Source organism: Amblyraja radiata, chromosome 10, assembly GCF_010909765.2.
Source record: "Amblyraja radiata isolate CabotCenter1 chromosome 10, sAmbRad1.1.pri, whole genome shotgun sequence".
NCBI lineage: Eukaryota > Metazoa > Chordata > Chondrichthyes > Rajiformes > Rajidae > Amblyraja > Amblyraja radiata.
In genome coordinates, this window is record NC_045965.1 from 65,650,579 (window position 1) to 65,669,441 (window position 18,863).

General features: G+C 48.3%; 1 protein-coding gene across 1 annotated transcript; it reads right to left on the reverse strand.

The window, feature by feature from the left end:
• Positions 1–130: 130 nt before the first annotated feature.
• On the reverse strand, positions 131–17,616 carry LOC116978053 (uricase-like). Its single transcript, XM_033029079.1, has 8 exons — positions 17,481–17,616; positions 12,631–12,846; positions 10,240–10,356; positions 7,413–7,491; positions 6,850–7,036; positions 5,206–5,329; positions 2,690–2,773; positions 131–373 (listed from the first exon to the last, which is right to left on the reverse strand). The coding sequence occupies exons 1-8, from the start codon at positions 17,511–17,513 to the stop codon at positions 299–301; spliced, it is 915 nt and encodes a 304-aa protein (XP_032884970.1). The 5' UTR covers positions 17,514–17,616; the 3' UTR covers positions 131–298.
• Positions 17,617–18,863: the final 1,247 nt, after the last annotated feature.

The window sequence follows — 18,863 nt, forward strand, 5'->3', positions numbered from 1 at the left end:
GGCTTGGTATAAATTTGAATTGCCCCTAATATGTGTCGGATAGTGTTGGTGTGCGGGGATCACTGGACTGTGTAGTGGGAAAAACCGACCCATTAAACCAGGTGAACTTACATACAACAAACGAGTGAAGCATGAGGAATAACGGTTTAAGGTGAGCACAGAGGCCTCAGTGATCAGTCTTTACATGATGGTTCCTGGTTTCTACTGGACTTGTACCACTTGGGATTCGATCACTTATTTTGGACGACTTGAATCAGAAGTGCTGCGTTAGTGTTTGCCGTCTTCCTGTGAGGAGCTACTAGAGTTTGGATGCAAGTTTCCTGCGCACCGTTCCTGCGATGTTTCCCGATGGATTATCCACCGGCAGAAGAACCTAAAGAAGGTAAATGACACTCATCAATGTTTGAACTCGCGCTGGCACGGTGGCGCAGCGGCAGAGAAGAGGGGCAGAGCTAAAGTGGACGGTCAAACAGGATGGACCATAGGGTGGTGGAAAAGGCTTTCGGTACATTGGCCTTCATCAGTCAGTCTAGAAGTTGGGAGGTCATGTTGCAGTGGTATAAAACGTTGGTGAGGCATCATTTAGAGTATCGCGTTCAGTTCTGGGCACCGTGTTATTGGAAAGATGTAAGGCTGGAGAGAGTACAGAGAAGATCTACAAGGATGTTGCCCGGACTAGCGGGTGTGAGCTATAGGGAGAGGTTGAGCAGGCTGGGACTCTATTCCTTGGAGCGCAGGAGGATGAGGGGTGATCTTATAGAGGTGTATAAAATCATTAGAGGAATAGATCGGGTAGATGCACAGAGTCTCTTGGCCAGAGTAGGCGAATCGAGGACCAGGGGACAGGTTTAAGGTGAAGGGGAAAAGATTTTAAGAATCTGAGGGAAACCTTTTCATACAAAGGGTGGTGGGTGTATGGAACGAGCTGCCAGATGATGTAGTTGAGGCAGGGACTATCTCAATGCTTATAAAACATGTAGTCAAGTCAAGTCAAGTTTATTCGTCACATACACATACGAGATGTGCAGTGAAATGAAAGTGGCAATGCTCGCGGACTTTGTGCAAAAAGACAAACAAACCAACAACCAAACAAACTATAAACACAATCATAACACACATATTCTTTTACATAATAAATAATGGAAGGAAAAACGTTCAGTAGAGTTAGTCCCTGGTGAGATAGGCGTTTACAGTCCGAATGGCCTCTGGGAAGAAACTCCTTCTCATCCTCTCCGTTCTCACCGCATGGCAACGGAGGCGTTTGCCTGACCGTAGCAGCTGGAACAGTCCGTTGCAGGGGTGGAAGGGGTCTCTCATGATATTGAGGTACATGGATAGGACTGGTTTGGAGGGATATGGGCCAAGGTGAGACTTGTTTGCTGGCATGAGCAAGTTGGGCCACAGGGCCTATTTCTACACTGTATCACTCTATGACTCCATAACTAGTGGTGGCATGGTGGCACAGATGGTGGTTTTAAAACCAGAGGGTGTAGATTTGTGAGATGGGAAAGATGTGCAGGTGGCGCAGGGGTAGAGTTGCTGCCTCACGGCGCCAGAGACCCGGGTTTAATCCTGACTATGGGTGCTGTCTGTACGGAGTATGTACGTTCTCCCTGTGACCGCGTGGGTTTTCTCCGGGTGCTCTGGTTTCCTCCCACACTCCAAAGACGTACAGGTTTGCAGGTTAATTGTCTCTAGTGTGGAGGGCAGTGCTAGTTAGTGTACAGGGATCGCTAGCCAGCGCCCAGTGGGCTGAAGGGCCTGTTTCCATGCTGTATCTCTAAAGTCTAAAGCCAAGTCTAAACTTGTCCATTGATTTCAATGAGCAAACCACACAGTGCTGGAGGAACTCAGCGGGTCGGGCAGCATCTGCGGAGAGCATGGGCAGGCGATGTTTCTGGTTGGAAGCCTCTTCACCCCGACCACAAACATGTTCATAAACCACCCGTTCCTTCTCTCCAGAGTTGCTGCCTGCCCCGCTGAGTTACTCCAGCATTTTGTGTCTATCTTTGGTGTAAACCAACACCTGCAGTTCCTTCCTGCACCAATTCTTGTCTGCTTGCATGTAATCCATATCCTCCATTCCCTGCATTACCCATGTGCCTATCTAAAGACCTATCCAGCACTTTGTTCTTTTTGTTTGTAAACCAGCATCTGCAGTTCCTTATATCTACAATGTACAAGCCTCCTTGTATCCAGCCTGTTTCTGAACTTTGGCCCTATGTGTAAATTCATAAAGAATTAGGTCAGTAGGCCTATCAAGTCTACTCCGCCATTCAATCATGGCTGATCTATCTCTCCCTTCTAACCCCATTCTCCTGCCTTCTCCCCATAACCCCTGACACCTGTACTCATCAAGAATCTATTTATCTCTGCCTTAAAAATATCCACTGACTTGGCCTCCACAGCCTTCTGTGGCAATGAATTCCACAGATTCACCACCCTTTGACTAAAATTCCTCCTCAACTCCTTCCTAAAAGAACATATTTAAATTGTAAATTGTCCCTAGTGCATGTAGGATAGTGTTAATGTGCGAAGGGCCCTCGAAGGGCCGAATGGCCTCCTCCTGCACCTATTGTCTATTGTCTATTGTCCTTCCCTGTGTACATCTGATGAGTCATGTGAAATGGTTGTGGTTTCTCCGCGACCTCTGTCCTCCGACCTTTCCCACAGGTCATCGAGAACTTACCTCATTATTCTTTGGGATTCCAAACTTTGACATATCAATGGTGAAGTAGTGCTTATTGGGCATAATTATTTCAATCTCTTCAATCTAAAAATACAAGATACACAAGAGTCAGTATTACAGCTGGCAACTTACCTTCCTAGATTAAACACACTGCACGGTGGCGCAGCGGTAGAGTTGCTGCCTCACAGCGCCAGAGACCCGGGTTCCATCCCGACTACGGGTGCTATCTGTACGGAGCTTGTACGTTCACCTCCGTGACCCGCGTGGGTTTTCTCCGGGTGCTCTGGTTTTCGTCCCACACTCCAGAGACGTACAAGTTTGTAAGTTAATTGGCTTCGGTAAAGATTGTAAATTGTCCCTAGTGTGCGTAGGATAGTGCTAGTGTACGGGGATTGCTGGTCGGCGTGGACGCGTGGGCCGAAGGGCCTGTTTCCATGCTGTATCTCCAAACTAAATTATTATGGTGTTTAAAAATTTTCCGATACCTAGACTTTGTAAAACTCCCATGGAAAACAGAAGACATAGAGCTGGAACAAGTCTACGGGACAGGCAGCATAGAAACATAGAAAGATAGAAAATAGGTGCAGGAGGAGGCCATTCAGCCCTTCGAGCCAGCACCGCCCTATCAATAACCCGTGCCTGCCTTCTCCCCATATCCCTTGACTCCACTAGCCCCTAGAGCTCTATCTAACTCTCTCTCTTAAATCCATCCAGTGACTTGGCCTCCACTGCCCTCTGTGGCAGGGAATTCCACAAATTCACAACTCTCTGGGTGAAAAAGTTTTTTCTCACCTCAGTCTTAAATGACCTCCCCTTTATTCTAAGACTGTGGCCCCTGGTTCTGGACTCGCCCAACATTGGGAACATTTTTCCTGCATCTAGCTTGTCCAGCCCTTTTAGAATTTTATATGTTTCTATAAGATCCCCCTCATCCTTCTAAACTCCAGAGAATACAAGCCTAGTCTTTTCAATCTTTCCTCATATGAAAGTCCCGCTATCCCAGGGATCAATCTCATGAACCTACGCTGCACTGTCTCAATCACAAGGATGTCCTTCCTCAAATTAGGAGACCAAAACTGTACACAATACTCCAGATGTGGTCTCACCAAAGCCCTATACAACTGCAGAAGAACCTCTTTACTCCTATACTGAAATCCTCTTGTTATGAAGGCCAACATTCCATTAGATTTCTTCACTGCCTGCTGTACCTGTAAGCCAACTTTCAGTGGCCAGTGTACAAGGGCGCCCAGGTCTCGCAGCATCTCTGAAGAACGTGGATATACATGGGTGACATGTTGGGTTAGAACCCTTCTTCAGACTTTCCTGACCAAAACGTCACCTCTCCATGTTTTCCAGAGATGCTGCCTGACCCGCTGAGTTATTCCAGCACGTTGTATCTTTTTTTGTAAGCCAGCATCTGCAGTTCCTTGCATCTCCATTTGTAAAGGTGATTGTTTTTTCATAATAGCTACATCATGAAGGGTTTCTTTTCCTGGAACGTTTTGGTCTGAAGCAGGGTCTTGCCCAAAGCACCACCTACTCCTTCTCTCCAGAGATGCTGCCTGTCCCACTGAGTTACTCCAGCATGTTGTGTCTTATCTTCGGTGTAAACCAGCATCTGCTGTTCCTTCCAACACCTGCTTTTTAAATTATTTTTCTGAATTCTTTTCAAACTTTATTCCCGTTTGGGATTAAATGTAGCCTTAGTCTCACAGTCATCGAGACACAGTCCATGCTGACCGAGGTGATCCATCTAAATTAGTCCCATTTATAGACAATAGGTGCAGGAGTAGGCCATTCGGCCCTTCGAGCCAGCACCGCCATTCAATGTGATCATGGCTGATCATCCCCAATCAGCACCCCCTTCCTGCCTTCTCCCCATATCCCCTGACACTGCTATTTTTAAGAGCCCTATCTAGCTCTCTCTTGAAAGCATCCAGAGAACCTGCCTTCACCGCCCTCTGTGGCAGAGAATTCCACAGACTCACAACTCTGTGTGAAAAAGTGTTTCCTCGTCTCCATTCTAAATGGTTTACTCCTTATTCTTAAACTGTGGCCCCTCGTTCTGGACTCCCCCCAACATCGGGAACATTTTCCCTGCATCTATCCTGTCCAATCCCTTAAGAATTTAATATGTTTCTATATAAGATCCCCTCCTATCCTTCTAAATTCCAGTGAATACAAGCCCAGTCGATCCATTCTTTCCGTAGGATAGTGTTACCACAGAAGGCTGTGGAGGCCGTCGATAGATATTTTAAGGTGGAGATTGACAGATTCTTGATTGGTACAGTTGTCAGGGGTTATGGGGAGAAGGCAGGAGAATGGGGTTAGCAGGGAGAGATAGATCAGCCATGATTGAACGGTAGGGTAGACTCGATGGGCTGAACGGCCTAATTCTACTCCTAGAACCTTTGAAAGTTAAGTGACGGAACGATTGTCGTTGATGGATTGGCCAAGATGGAATTGGCGAACGGTCGACGAGACGTGATTTGTCAGCGCGCGGATGAAGCTCTAACCTCCGGAAGGCGGCTCAAACTCAGGCACTCAGCCTCGTACAGGGACTTCTGCACCGAAGGGGAATAGCTTCCTGAATCGTAGGGACCGGCGAATGTCTCCAGGATAGAATCCTTCACAGCATCCCTAGGAGAAAGGATGAACTCAGTTAAACCTCCGCCACTCGGGCGGTGCAGCGGGTATGAGCCGCAGGCTCACAGCGCCAGAGACACGGGTTTGACCCCGACTACGGGTGCTGTCTGTACGGAGTTTGTACGTTCTCCCCGTGACCTGCGTGGGTTTTCCCCGGGTGCTACTGGGAAAAATACAACGTACAGGCTTGTTGGTGAATTGGCTTTGGTATAATTGTAAAATTGTCCCATGTGCGAGTAGGGGGTCGCTGGTCGGTGCGGAGTTGGTGGGCCGAAGGTCGTAAGGTCATCAGTGATATGAGTAGAATTAGGCCATTTGGCCCATCAAGACTGCTCCAACAGAGGGGCCTTTTTACGTTAGCAGTCCTTCCAGGTGAGACAGAGATTCACATGCACCTCCTCTAACCTCATCTACTGCATCCTGTACATCGGCGAGACCAAGCGCAGACTCGGCGGCCATTTCACCGAACACATCCGCTCGATCCGCTGGGCCTCCCGGATGTCGAACAATTTTAACTCCCCTTCCCATTCCCACACATCCGACAAACAACCCTTTATTTTAGTTATTCCTTCCATAGAGTCATACAGTGTGGAAACAGGCCCTTCGACCCAACCTGCCCACGGTGACCAACATGCCTCATCTACACTAGTCCCACCTGCCTGTGTTTGGTCCATATCCCTCCAAACCTGTCCATCCATGTACCTGTCTAAATGTTTCTTAAACATCGTGGTAGTCCGAGCCTCAACTACCTCCTCTGGCGGCTCGTTCCATACACCCACCACCCTCCGTGTGAAAAAGTCACCCCTCAGATTCCCATTACATCATTCCCCCTTCTCCTTAAACCTATGTTCTCTGGTCCTCGATTCCCCTGCTCTGGGCAAGAGACTCAGTGCATCTACCCAATCTATTCCTCTCATGATTTTATACACCTCTATAAGATTACCCCTCATCCTCCTGCGCTCCAAGGAATAGAGTTCTAGCCTGCTCAACCTCTCCCTGTAGCTCACACCCTCTACTCCTAGCAACATCCTCATGTCATCTCTGCACTCCCTTGCAGCTTAGCAACAGTGTGGCACGGTGGCGCAGCGGTAGAGTTGCTGCCTTACAGCGCCAGAGACCTGGGTTCGATCCTGACTACAGGTGCTGTCTGTACGGAGATTGTATTTTCTCTCTGGGTGCTCTGGTTTCCTCCCACACTCCAAAGACATACAGGTTTGTAGGTTAATTGGCTTCTGTAAATTGACAGTGTGTGTGTAGGATAGAACTAGTGTACGGGTTGATCGCTGATCTGTGTGCTCGGTGAGCTGAAGGGTCTGTTTCCGTGCTGTATCTCTAAAACTAAAACTAAACTATGAATTGTTCCAGCATTGTCCAGATGGACCAAATGGCCTCCTCCTGCCCTGCAAATCTCTATGATGGGCCTGTTTCGACAGGGTGGTTGGCGCGGACTGGGTGGGCCAAAGGGCCTGTTTCCGTGCTGTGTCTGTGAAGTGTAGAGTGGAGCAGTGACGTACCAGGCTGTGTCATAGTTGGCCCGCCGTGACGCGGCGTAGCGCCACTTGGCGTAGACCACGGTGGAGAACACCCTGTCCCGCACCTCGGGCAGCGTGGTGAAGCGGTCCTTGCGGAAGCCCTCGAAGCCCGACTGTGTGGTCTTCAGCACTCGCATGTCCCTGATCCCAGAGTGGACGACGGGCGGCTCTGTAAATGGACAGCCGGTTATCACGGTGGAGCAGCGGTAGAGTTGCTGCCTTACTGCGCACGCAGCACCGGAGACACGAGTTCGATCCTGGCTATGGGCGGAGTTTGTACGTTCTCCCCGTGACCTGCGTGGGTTTTCTCCGGGTGCTCCGGTTTCATCCCACGTTCCAACGACGTGCAGGTTTGTAGGTTAATTGGCTTGGTGTAATTGTAAATTGTCCCTAGTATGTGTGTGTGTGTGTGTGTGTGTGTGTGTGTGTGTGTGTAGGACAGCGTTGATGTGGGGATCGCTGGCCGGCGCGGACACGGTGGGCCGAAGGGCCTGCGCCCTGTATCTCTAAACTAAACTAAAGCCGATGAGTGCGGTTGGCCTTACCATTCTGGATCACCTCCACCTCACAGAAGCGTGTAGCCTCTCTGCTGTGAATGAAGGCGTGCACGTGCTCCACCCCACCCTACAGGAGATAAGAAGCCCACGTTAATGCGAGGTAAATCAACGGTGTCTTTGTTCCAACCTGTACCGAGGTTCAGTGAAAAGCTTTTGTTGCGCGCTAACCAGTCAGCGGAAAGACAATACATGATTACAATAAAATCCTAACCTGCCCAACCTCTCTCTCTGTATCTCAGGCCCTCGAGTCTTGGCAACATCTTTGTAAATTCTAATTCTCGGGATGGCGGGACTGTCATATGCTGAGAGAATGGAGCACTCTGGAGTTTAGAAGGATGAGAGGATATCTTATTGAAACATATAAGATTGTTAAGGGTTTGGACACGCTAGAGGCAGGAAACATGTTCCCGATGTTGGGGGAGTCTAGAACCAGGGGCCACAGTTTAAGAATAAGGAGTAAGCCATTTAGAACGGAGACGAGGAAACACTTTTTCACACAGAGACTTGTGAGTCTGTGGAATTCTCTGCCTCAGAGGGTGGTGGAGGCAGGTTTTCTGGATGCTTTCAAGAGAGAGCTAGATATGGCTCTTAAAAATAGCAGTCGGGGGATATGGGGGAGAAGGCAGGAACGGGGTACTGATTGGGGATGATCAGCCATGATCACATTGAATGGCGGTGCTGGCTCGAAGGGCCGAATGGCCTCCTCCTGCACCACTACTCTATTGTCTAAATCTTTTCTACACCCTTTCCGGCTTAATAACATGGTTCCTACAACAGGATGACCAAAACTGAACACAATACTTTCAATGTGGTCTCACCAATGTTCTTACAAACCTTCTCGAGTAGGCTCAGAGGGCAGTTTCAGGTTAGTTTATTGTCACGTGTACCAAGGTGCAGTGAAACACTTTTTTTTTGTTGTGTGCTAACCAGTCAGCGGAAAGACGATACGTGATTACAATCGATCCATTTACAGTGTACAGATACACGATAAGGGATTAACATTTAGTGCAAGGTAAAGCCAGCAAAGTCCAGAGAAATGTTGCTGTAGGAGTAGAGATTTAAGAGCGTGGAGCGATTGTAATATGTGTTTGTAGATTTGCGTCTGTGGTTAGTACGCAAATATTCCCCTGGATTGGGCGCCATCTTGGAAGTAGCCCGGGCAGTTCAGAATGTACAGAACAGCCCACTGATTCCACGTGCAAGAGGCACCATTATGCGCTGGAGTCATGGAGCGATACAGCGTGGAAACGGGCCCTTTGGCCCAACTCGCCCACACCGGCCAACATGTCCCAGCTACACTAGTCCCACCTGGCCTGGCCACATCCTTGTAAATGTTCTTTGCACTCTTTCCAGCTTAATTACCATACAAGCTTCCTACAGCAAGGTGACCAGAACAGAGTACAATACTCCAAATGCGGCCTCAACGCGCCTTGTACAACTGTGAAACTAGGTCGGGGGTACAAATGGGACATGGTTGTGCCTACCTGTGGAAGAATATATTGTGGTGGTAGAGAGGCAGGGCGATAGAGGTGCCGCTTCCTAAAAACCTCTGAAACGCCACTATCGTATCTGCCTCTGCCAGCACTCATGGCAGTGCGTTCCAGGAACTCACCACTCTCTGAGAAAAAAAAAATTCTCCCCCCCCTTATCTCCTTTACACTTTCCCCCTCTCACCATAAAGCTATGCCCTCTAGCCTTTGACATTTCCACCCTGGGGGGTAATAATTCCGCCTCTCCTCTCTATGCCTCTCGTATTCCTTTTGAATGAAAGAAGTCCGGTGAAATATTTTTTGTTTAAAAAGTCTACTTCAATGTTTTAAAGTGTTTTTGTGGTGGAACGAGTGAGGTGCCGGTTGGTCAAAGGGGTAAACTTGAAGACGGATGAAGTTAGCGAGGGGAACAGAGTGAGATCGGCGGTAGACTGGTGAAAATAAGGAGAATTGATAGAGGGGGTGGACTTGGGCGGGATAGATGTGAGATGTCAACTCTTCCTGAAATGTTGTCCCTCGTGTGTAGGATAGTGTTGGTGTGCGGAGAGATCGCTGGTCGGCCCGGACTCTGTTCCGTTTACTTCACTTTAGGGTCAGGTGCACTGAGGAGCAGCGAAAAGCTTTTGTTGCGTGTAAACCAGTCAGTGGAAAGACAATACATGATTACAATCGAGCCGTCCACAGTGTACAGATACATGATGAGGGAATAACGTTTAGTGCAAGATAAAGCCAGTAAAGTCCGATCAAAGATAGTCCGAGGGTCACCAATGAGGTAGATAGTAGTTCAGGACTGCTCTCTGGTGGTGGTAGGATGGTTCAGTTGCCTGATAAGTAAGTAAGCAAGTAAGTTTATTGGCCAAGTATTCACATACAAGGAATTTGCCTTGGTGCTCCACCCACAAGTAACAACATGACATACAGTGACAGTTACGAAGGACTCAGAAAACGCTAAACATTAATAATAATAAAACATTAATGATAAAACACCATTGATCAAGCATGTGAACCAACAAAATACCAGATCAAAGGGAGGCTACAGATTTTTGGCTGTTGAGTAGGGAAACTACTCGTGGATAAAAACTGTTTTTATGTCTGGCTGTGGCAGCTTTGACAGTCCGGAGTCACATTCCAGAGGGAAGTGATTCAAAGAGTTTGTGGCCGGGGTGAGAGGGGTCAGAGATGATCTTGCCCGCTCGCTTCCTGGCCCTTAACAGCTGGGAAGAAACTGGGTCGAAGGGCCTGTTTCCGCGCTGTATCTCTAAACTAAACCATACTAAAAGACCGTGCATCATCGGAGCTTTGGCACTGTTGCCCCAAGCCCTTACCTTCTGCAGACGTCTCCAGGGGACTTCCTGCACGTAGACCTTGGCCCGCGAGACGTGATTGAAGGACGTCAGGAAATGGTCACAGATATCCAGCGCAAACTCTTCAATGGTGCAAATCTGGCAACACAGCACACATCAGTGTACACACGCAGGGGAGGCCCCCCCCCCCCTTTGTTTCCTCGCGGAGATCAGCGCGGGCTCCGACCTTATTTCTCGAGGCACAGGAGGATGAGCGGTGATGTTATAGAGGTGAATACAATCATGAAGGGAATATTTTCAAGAGAAAGTTAGATTTGGCTCTTTGGGCTACCAGAATTAAGGGATGTGGGGGAAAAGCAGGAATGGGGCACTGATTTTGGAGGATCATCCATGGTCATATTGAACGTGATCATGACGAGATTGATCCCTGGGATGGCGGGACTGTCATATGAGGAAAGATAGAAAAGACTAGGCTTGTATTCACTGGAGTTTAGAAGGATGAGGGGGTATCTTATAGAAACATATAAAATTATAAAAGGACTGGACAAGCTAGATGCAGGAAAAATGTTCCCAATGTTGGGCGAGTCCAGATCCAGGGGCCACAGTCTTAGAATAAAGGGGAGGTCATTTAAGACTTTTTCACCCAGAGAGTTGTGAATTTGTGGAATTTCCTGCCACAGAGGGCATTGGAGGCCAAATCACTGGATGGATTTAAGAGAGAGTTAGATAGAGCTCTAGGGGCTAGTGGAGTCAAGGGATATGGGGAGAAGGCAGGCACGGGTTATTGATAAGGGACGATCAGCCATGATCACAATGAATGGCGATGCTGGCTCGAAGGGCCGAATGGCCTGCTCCTGCACCTATTTTCAATGTTTCTAGATGGGGTAGACGTACAGGGATTAAAGTCCAAAAGTCAAAAGCGTCGTTTTATGGTGGGAGGGGGAAGGTTTAATGGAGATGTGTGGGACAACGCTTTTTTTTAACAGTGGTATAATATCATGAGGGGAATAGCAGGGGTAAATGCACAGACTTTTACCCCAAGTAGAGGAACCAAGAAGCAAAGGTTTACGGTGATGGGGGAAAGATTTGATAGGAACCTCTGGGTCCTTTTTAAAGAGGATGTTGCCAGGACTCGAGGGTGTGAGCTACAGGGAGTGGTTGGGCAGGCTGGGACTCTATTCCTTGGAGCGCAGGAGGATGAGGGGTGATCTTAAAGAAGTGTTTAAAATGATGAGAGGGATAGATGGGGTAGATGCGCAGAGTCTCTTGCCCAGGGCAGAGGAATCACGAACCAGGGGACACAGGTTTAAGGTGAGAGGGGAAAAGATTTAATAGGAACCCGAGGAACAACTTTTTCACACAGTGGGTGTATGTAACGAGCTGCCAGAGGAGGTAGTTGAAGCAGGTACTATAACAACATTTACAGTAAAAGACATTTTGACAGGTACATGGATAGGACAGGTTTAGAGGGATATGGGCCAAACGCAGGCAGGTGGGACTTGTGTAGTTGGCCTGTGTGGGCAAGTTGGGCCGAAGGACCTGTTTCCACACTGTATCACTCTATGACTCTTCCCTGAGGAAAAGATCATGACCATCTAACTATAGAGTCTTGCAGCGTGGAAACAGGCCCTTCAGCCCAACTAGCCCACAATGGCCAACATGTCCCATCTACACCTGATACACTTGACTGCGTTTGGCCCTAATCCCTAAACCTGTCCTATCCATGTACCTGTCTAACTGTTTCTTGAACGTTGTGATAGTCCCAGCCTCAACCACCTCCTCCGGCAGCTCGTTCCACACACCCACCACCCTTTGTGTGAAAAGGTTACCTCTCAGGTTCTTGTGTGAAAAGGTTACCCCTATTGTCTATTGAATCAGCCCCCCCTCACCTTAAACCTATGTCCGCTGGTTCTCGATTGCCTGACTCTGGACAAAAGGTTCCACATAAACTAGACACAAAATGCTGGAGTAAGTCAGCATGACAGGCAGCATCTCTGGAGAGAAGGTATGGGTGGCGTTTCAGGTCGAGGCCAAGGGCCTCAGAGGGCAGTGAAGGCCAATTCTCTGGATGCTTTCAAGAGAGAGTTAGATAGAGTTCTTAAAGATAGTGGAGTCATGGGATATGGGGAGAAGGCAGGAACGGGGTACTGAATGTGGATGATCAGCCATGAGGACAGTGAATGGCGGTGCTGGCTCGAAGGGCCGAATGGCCTCCTCCTGCACCTATTGTCTATTGTCTCGACACGAAACGTCACCCATTCCTTCTCTCCAGAGAAGCTGCCTGTCCTGCTGAGTTACTCCAGCTTTTTGTGTCTATCTTTGGTTTAAACCAGCGTTTGCAGTTCCTTCCTACACAAGAGATCACAATGAGATTGGTTAGCGAGATGGAGAAGGTGTCCTGGCCATACTCACCCCTCGGAGTTTGGCCAAGGCGTGGACGGTGTTCTTTATGGTGTCGGTGGGGATGATGTCGGAGTTGTCTCCGTGCATGTAGTCCTTCAGTGACTTCAGCGTCAGCTGCACGTTGGCCTCGATCTCCTTGACGTAATGGTGCTTCCCCTCCCGCCTGATGACCAGCACCTTCACCTCCTCCTTCCCGTACCCCGTGTGGACAAACTCCACATCTCCCTGCACGGGGCGAGAAAACGATGGGTCGGCAAGGTAGCGCAGCGCCAGAGACCATGGGTGCTGCCTGTACGGAGTTTGCACGTTCTCCCCAGAGACCCACGCAGGTCACGGGGAGAACGTGCAAACTCCATACAGGCAGCACCCGTGGTCTCTTGCGCTGTGAGGCACCAACTCTGCCACTTTTGTGCATTCTCCTTCGTGCTTCCAGTGACCTGCGTCTGTTATTGTACATTCTCCCCGTGAGCTTTCTCCGGGTGCTCTGGTTTCCACCCACTCTCCAAAGACGTGTGGGTTTGTAGGTTAATTGGCTTCAGTAAGTAAAATTGTAACTTGTCCTCTAATGTGTGTGTGATAGTGTTAGTGTGCGGGGATCACTGGTCTTGGTGGGCCGAAGGGCCTGTTTCTGCACTGTAGAAACTGAGCTAAACTGTGGGAGAGGAAACCGGAGCACCCGGATAAATCTCACGGGGAGAACGTACAATAACAGACGCAGGTCACTGGAAGCACGAAGCTGCTTTGACATCTACTGAGGGTTTACTGGCTGGGATCTCACCATCCCCTGTAGACTATTCATTAAGGTTGAAGACAAGGCTCCAGGATGGCATTCCAAAGATCTTTTATAGCGATTCAGCGCGGGATCAGGCCCTTCGGCCCACCAAGTCCACGCCGATCAGCGATCTCTAAGCACTAGTTCTATCCCACACACTAGGCACAATTTACAGAAGCCAATTCACCTACAAAAGCTGCAAGTCTTTGGAATGTGGGAGGAAACCGCAGCACCTGGAGAAAACCCTCGTGGTCACAAGGAGAACGTACAAACACCGTACAGACAGCACCCATGGTCAGGATCGAACCCGGGTGTCTGGCGTGGTAAGGCAACAATTCTACTGCTTTCTATTTTTCCCTCTCAACCCTATTCTCCTGCCTTCTCTCCATAACCTTGACCAGTTTTATTAATCAAGAATCTGTCAGTCTCCGCTTTAGCAATACCCAATGACTTGGTCTCCACAGCCGTCTGTGGCAATGAATTCCACAGATTCACCACCCTCTGACTAAAGAAATTCCTCCTCATCTCCATTCTGAAGGTACGTCCTTTTTAATTCTGAGGCTATGACCTCTAGTCCCAGACTCTCCCACTAGTGGAAACATCCTCTCCACATCCACTCTATCCGGGCCTTTCACTGTTGGGTAAGTTTCAATGAGGTCTCCCCACTCATCAATGGGTAGTTTGTCTCCTGAGATAGAGACGGTGAGATCCAGAAAAGGCGTCAGATGGAGCCAAAGGTAATGCGATAGTAGGATGCAAGTTAGTTGCAAAGGTGATGGGATTGGCGAGTTCTGCACGGATGCAGGAAGCTGCAGCAATGCAGTTGTCAATATAATGAAGGAACCTCTAGGAAAGATATTGTCAAGCTTGGAAAGGGTGCAGAGAAGATTAATGAGGATGTTGCCAGGACTAGAAGGTGTGAGCTATAGGGAGAGGTTGAGCAGGCTTGGACTCTATTCGTCAGAGTACAGGAGGATGAGGGGTGATCTCATAGAGGTGTATAAAATAATGAAAGTCTTAGTGCCTGGTACAAAAACCAGTAATGTCCAATCAAGGATAGTCCGAGGGTCTCGGGAATTTCTTTGAGGTCCAAAATCCACAAATCTTTCTTCAGGAACAGCGGGGAGCTGCCTGCAAGGCAGGGAAACGGTCAGTAACTCTAGAACTGACCAGTGGCAATGGCAGCTCAGATTGTAGTGGATAGAACAGGCCCTTCGGCCCACAATGTCCGTGCTGCACATGATGCTCAGTTAAACCAATCTCCTCTGCCTCCATGTCCTCATTGGTGACCCTCGGACTATCCTTGATCGCACTTTGCTGGCTTTACCTTGCACTGAACGTTATTCCCTTATCATGTATCTGTACACTGTGACTGGCTCGATAGTAATCGTGTATTGTCTTTCTGCTGACTGGTTAGCGCGCAACAACAGCTTTTCACTGTACCTCGGTACACGTGACAATAAACTAGACTGAACTAAACAAAAATATCCATGTCCCACCATTCCCCACACACCCTTATGCCTCTCAAAAAGCCTCTGAAACAATACTATAGGACACGAACAATAGACAATAGACAATAGGTGCAGGAGGAGGCCATTCAGCCCTTCGGGCCAGCACTGCCATTCAATGTGATCATGGCTGATCATCCCCAATCAGTACCACGTTCTTGCCTTCTCCCCATATCCCCTGACTCCGCTATTTTTAAGAGCACTATCTAACTCTCTCTTGAAAGCATCCAGAGAACCTGCCTCCACCGTCCTCTGAGGCAGAGAATTCCGCAGACTCACCACTCTCTGTGAGAAAAAGTGTTTCCTTGTCTCCGTTCTAAATGGCTTACCCCTTATTCTTAAACTGTGGCCCCTGGTTCTGGACTCCCCCAACATCGGGAACATGTTTCCTGCCTCTAGCGTGTCCAAGCCCTTAACAATCTTATATGTTTCAATGAGATATCCTCTCATCCTTCTAAACTCCAGAGTGTACAAGCCCAGATGCTCCATTCTCTCAGCATATGACAGTCCCGCCATCCCAGGAATTAACCTTGTAAACCTACGCTGCACTCCCTCAATAGCAAGAATGTCCTTCCTCAAATTAGGGGACCAAAACTGCACACAATACTCCAGGTGTGGTCTCACTAGGGCCCTGTACAACTGCAGAAGGACCTCTTTGCTCCTATATTCGATTCCTCTTGTTATAAAGGCCAACATGCCATTCGCTTTCTTCACTGCCTGCTGTACCTGCATGCTTACTTTCATAGACTGATGTACAAGGACCCCCAGATCCCGTTGTACTTCCCCTTTTCCCAACGACGCCATTTAGAGAGTAATCTGCCTTCCTGTTTTTGCTACCAAAGTGGATAACATCACATTTATCCGCATTAAACGTCATCTGCCAGGCATCTGCCCACTCCCCCAACCTGTCCAAGTCACGCTGCATCCTCATAGCATCCTCCTCACAGTTCACACTGCCACCCAGATCAAACGTTATTCATCCGCGGAGTGAAATAGTTCTGACGCCAGTCACAACTCACAACAAGGTACGCGAACACTTGAAAATAAAAGTGAACACAAAGAAAAAAGGACAAGTGACTGTTGGCGGGCTGCTGTGTGCACAGCGCCTTCACTGGAACTAACAAACACACAAACAAACGTAGATTTATCCCACTGGGCAGGGGATTCTAAACTAGAATCACCCCCCCCACGCTCCCCCACAAGCCACAATCTTATCTGCCTTCACCACCACCCCTGGCAGTGTGTTCCAGGCACCCATAGAGTGATACAGCGTGGAAACAGGCCCTTTGGCTCAACTTGCCCACGCCGACCAACATGCCTCATCTACACTAGTCCCACCTGCCCGCGTGTGGCCCATATCCCTCCAAACCTGTCCTATCCGTGTACCTGTCTAATTGTTTCTTAAACATTGGGATAGTCCCAGCCTCAACTACCTCCTCTGGCAGCTCGTTCCATACACCCACCACCGTTTGCGATTCCTATTAAAACTTCCCCCCCCCCCCCCCCCTCGCCTTAAACCAGTGCCCTCTGGTTCTTGATTCCCCTACTGTGGGCAGTAGCTACTCTGTGCGACTACCTGATCTATTCCTCTCATGATTTTGTACAGAATCAGACAGCACCAAATCAGGCCCTTCGGCCCAACTCATCCATACTGACCAATATGGCTCATCCAAGCTAGCCCATTGGTTCATGCTTGGCCCATATCCCTCTAAACCTTTCCTATCCATGTACCTTACTAAGTGTTTTTGAAGTGTTGTTATAGTCCTCGCCTAAACGACATCCTCTGGCAGCTCGGTCCATGTGAAAATGTTCCCCCTCAGGTTCCTGTTATATCTTTCCCCAGATCTTAAACCTATGTCCTCTGGTTCTTGATTCCCCTACTCTGGGGAAAAAAGGCTCTCCCTATATATTCCCCTCATGATTTTAGACACCTCCGTAAGATCTCATCCTCCTGCGCTCCATGGAATAAAGTCCCAGTCTGCCCAGCCTCGCTCTGTAGCTCAGGCCCTCGAGTCCTGGCAACATATTCGTTAATCTTCTCTGCACATTGTCCAGCTTTAACGACATCCTTCCCATAGCAGGGTGACCAAAACTGAGCACAATACTCCGATGAAGGGATCTCGCTCTGAAACGTCACCTATTTATGTTCTCCAGAGATGCTGCCTGACCCTCTGAGTCACTCCAGCACTTAGTGTCTATCTTCACACTATTCCAAATGTGACTTCACTAACATTTGGTCTTACAGACACTTGGTAAATTTATCTCTTGTCCAGAACGTCTTTTAGTTTCATTTAGAGATACAGCGCGGAGCAGACCTTTCGGCCCACCGAGTCCGCGCCGACCAGCGATCACCCCGTACACCTACACTACCCTACACACACTAGGGACTATTTACAATTATACCAAGCCAGGTAAGCTACAAACATGTGCGTCTTTTAAGAAAATACCAAATTTAATTAAACATGGATAACATTTTACTGCAGTGAATCAAAGATAAATATAGAAAAACTCAATGCCTGACTATACACATGCAATGTTTTTTTCAATAGTGTTACTCAAACACAATTTTGTTAACAAACCTTTTGATAGGCAGGATAGTATTTGCTGGCCATTTTGCTTGGAGATTGACAATGCCTGTGTCCAGGGGATGTGGTCGCTACTGATCAAGTTCACCTCACTGTGGTTCAGAGTCCCCGTCCCCCTGTAGTTAATAATTACATCTCTAGCTAACACTCATTTTAATTCTGAGGGAGGAGAGGGGGACTTTAGTTGGATTTGATCTTATCTCTGGTCAACATGCTTCATTGGGAAGGGCACTGACTGCAAACGTTGGGACATACAGGTCTTGGGAGAGGTCACAGTTGGAGTACATAGAAGATATCTGGGTAGGAAGGAACTGCAGACGCTGGTTTACACCAAAGATAGACACAAAATGCTGGAGTAACTCAGCGGGACGGGCAGCTTCTCTGGAGAGAAGGAATGGGTGACATTTCGGGTCGAGACCTTCCTTCAGACTAGACAAACCACTGAAGAAGGCAGGAGAAGGGTTGAGAGGGAAAGATAGATCAGCCACGATTGAATAGCGGATAGACTTGATGGGCCGAATCCCCATTCTGCTCCTAGAACCTATGAAGTATGTGCTTGTTTTTTCAGCATTTTCTGTTGCTGTAGCCAATGTGTCTCACTACTACAGCTGGAGACTAGACCTGGGCAAACGCAGAGACAGAGAGCTTGCACCTGTCTCACTGTGCAGCCCGTTCTGAGTGGTATGTGAGGAAGGAAACTGAATTAAAAATCCCCAAGCCAAAATTCCCCACGGACACAAATGCACAATATTTGCCTGAAACCTTTCACTTCTTCAAGTTCAAGTTCAAGTGAGTTTATTGTCATGTGTCCCTGTATAGGACAATGAAATTCTTGCTTTGCTTAAGCACACAGAAAATAGTAGGCGTTTACTACAAAACAGATAAATGTGTCCATATACCATGATATAAATATATACACACATGAATAAATAAACTGGTAGTGCAAATAACAGAAAGTGGTTATTAATAATCAGAGTTTTGTCCGAGCCAGGTTTAATAGCCTGATGGCTGTGGGGAAGTAGCTATTCCTGAACCTGGTTGTTGCAGTCTTCAGGCTCCTGTACCTTCTACCTGAAGGTAGCAGAGTGATGAGTGTGTGGCCAGGATGGTGTGGGTCTTTGATGATACTGCCAGCCTTTTTGAGGCAGCGACTGCGATAAATCCCCTCGATGGAAGGAAGGTCAGAGCCGATGATGGACTGGGCAGTGTTTACTACTTTTTGTAGTCTTTTCCTCTCCAGGGCGCTCAAATTGCCGAACCAAGCCACGATGCAACCGGTCAGTATGCTCTCGACTGTGCACCTGTAGAAGTTAGAGAGAGTCTTCCTTGACAAACCGACTCTCCGTAATCTTCTCAGGAAGTAGAGGCGCTGATGAG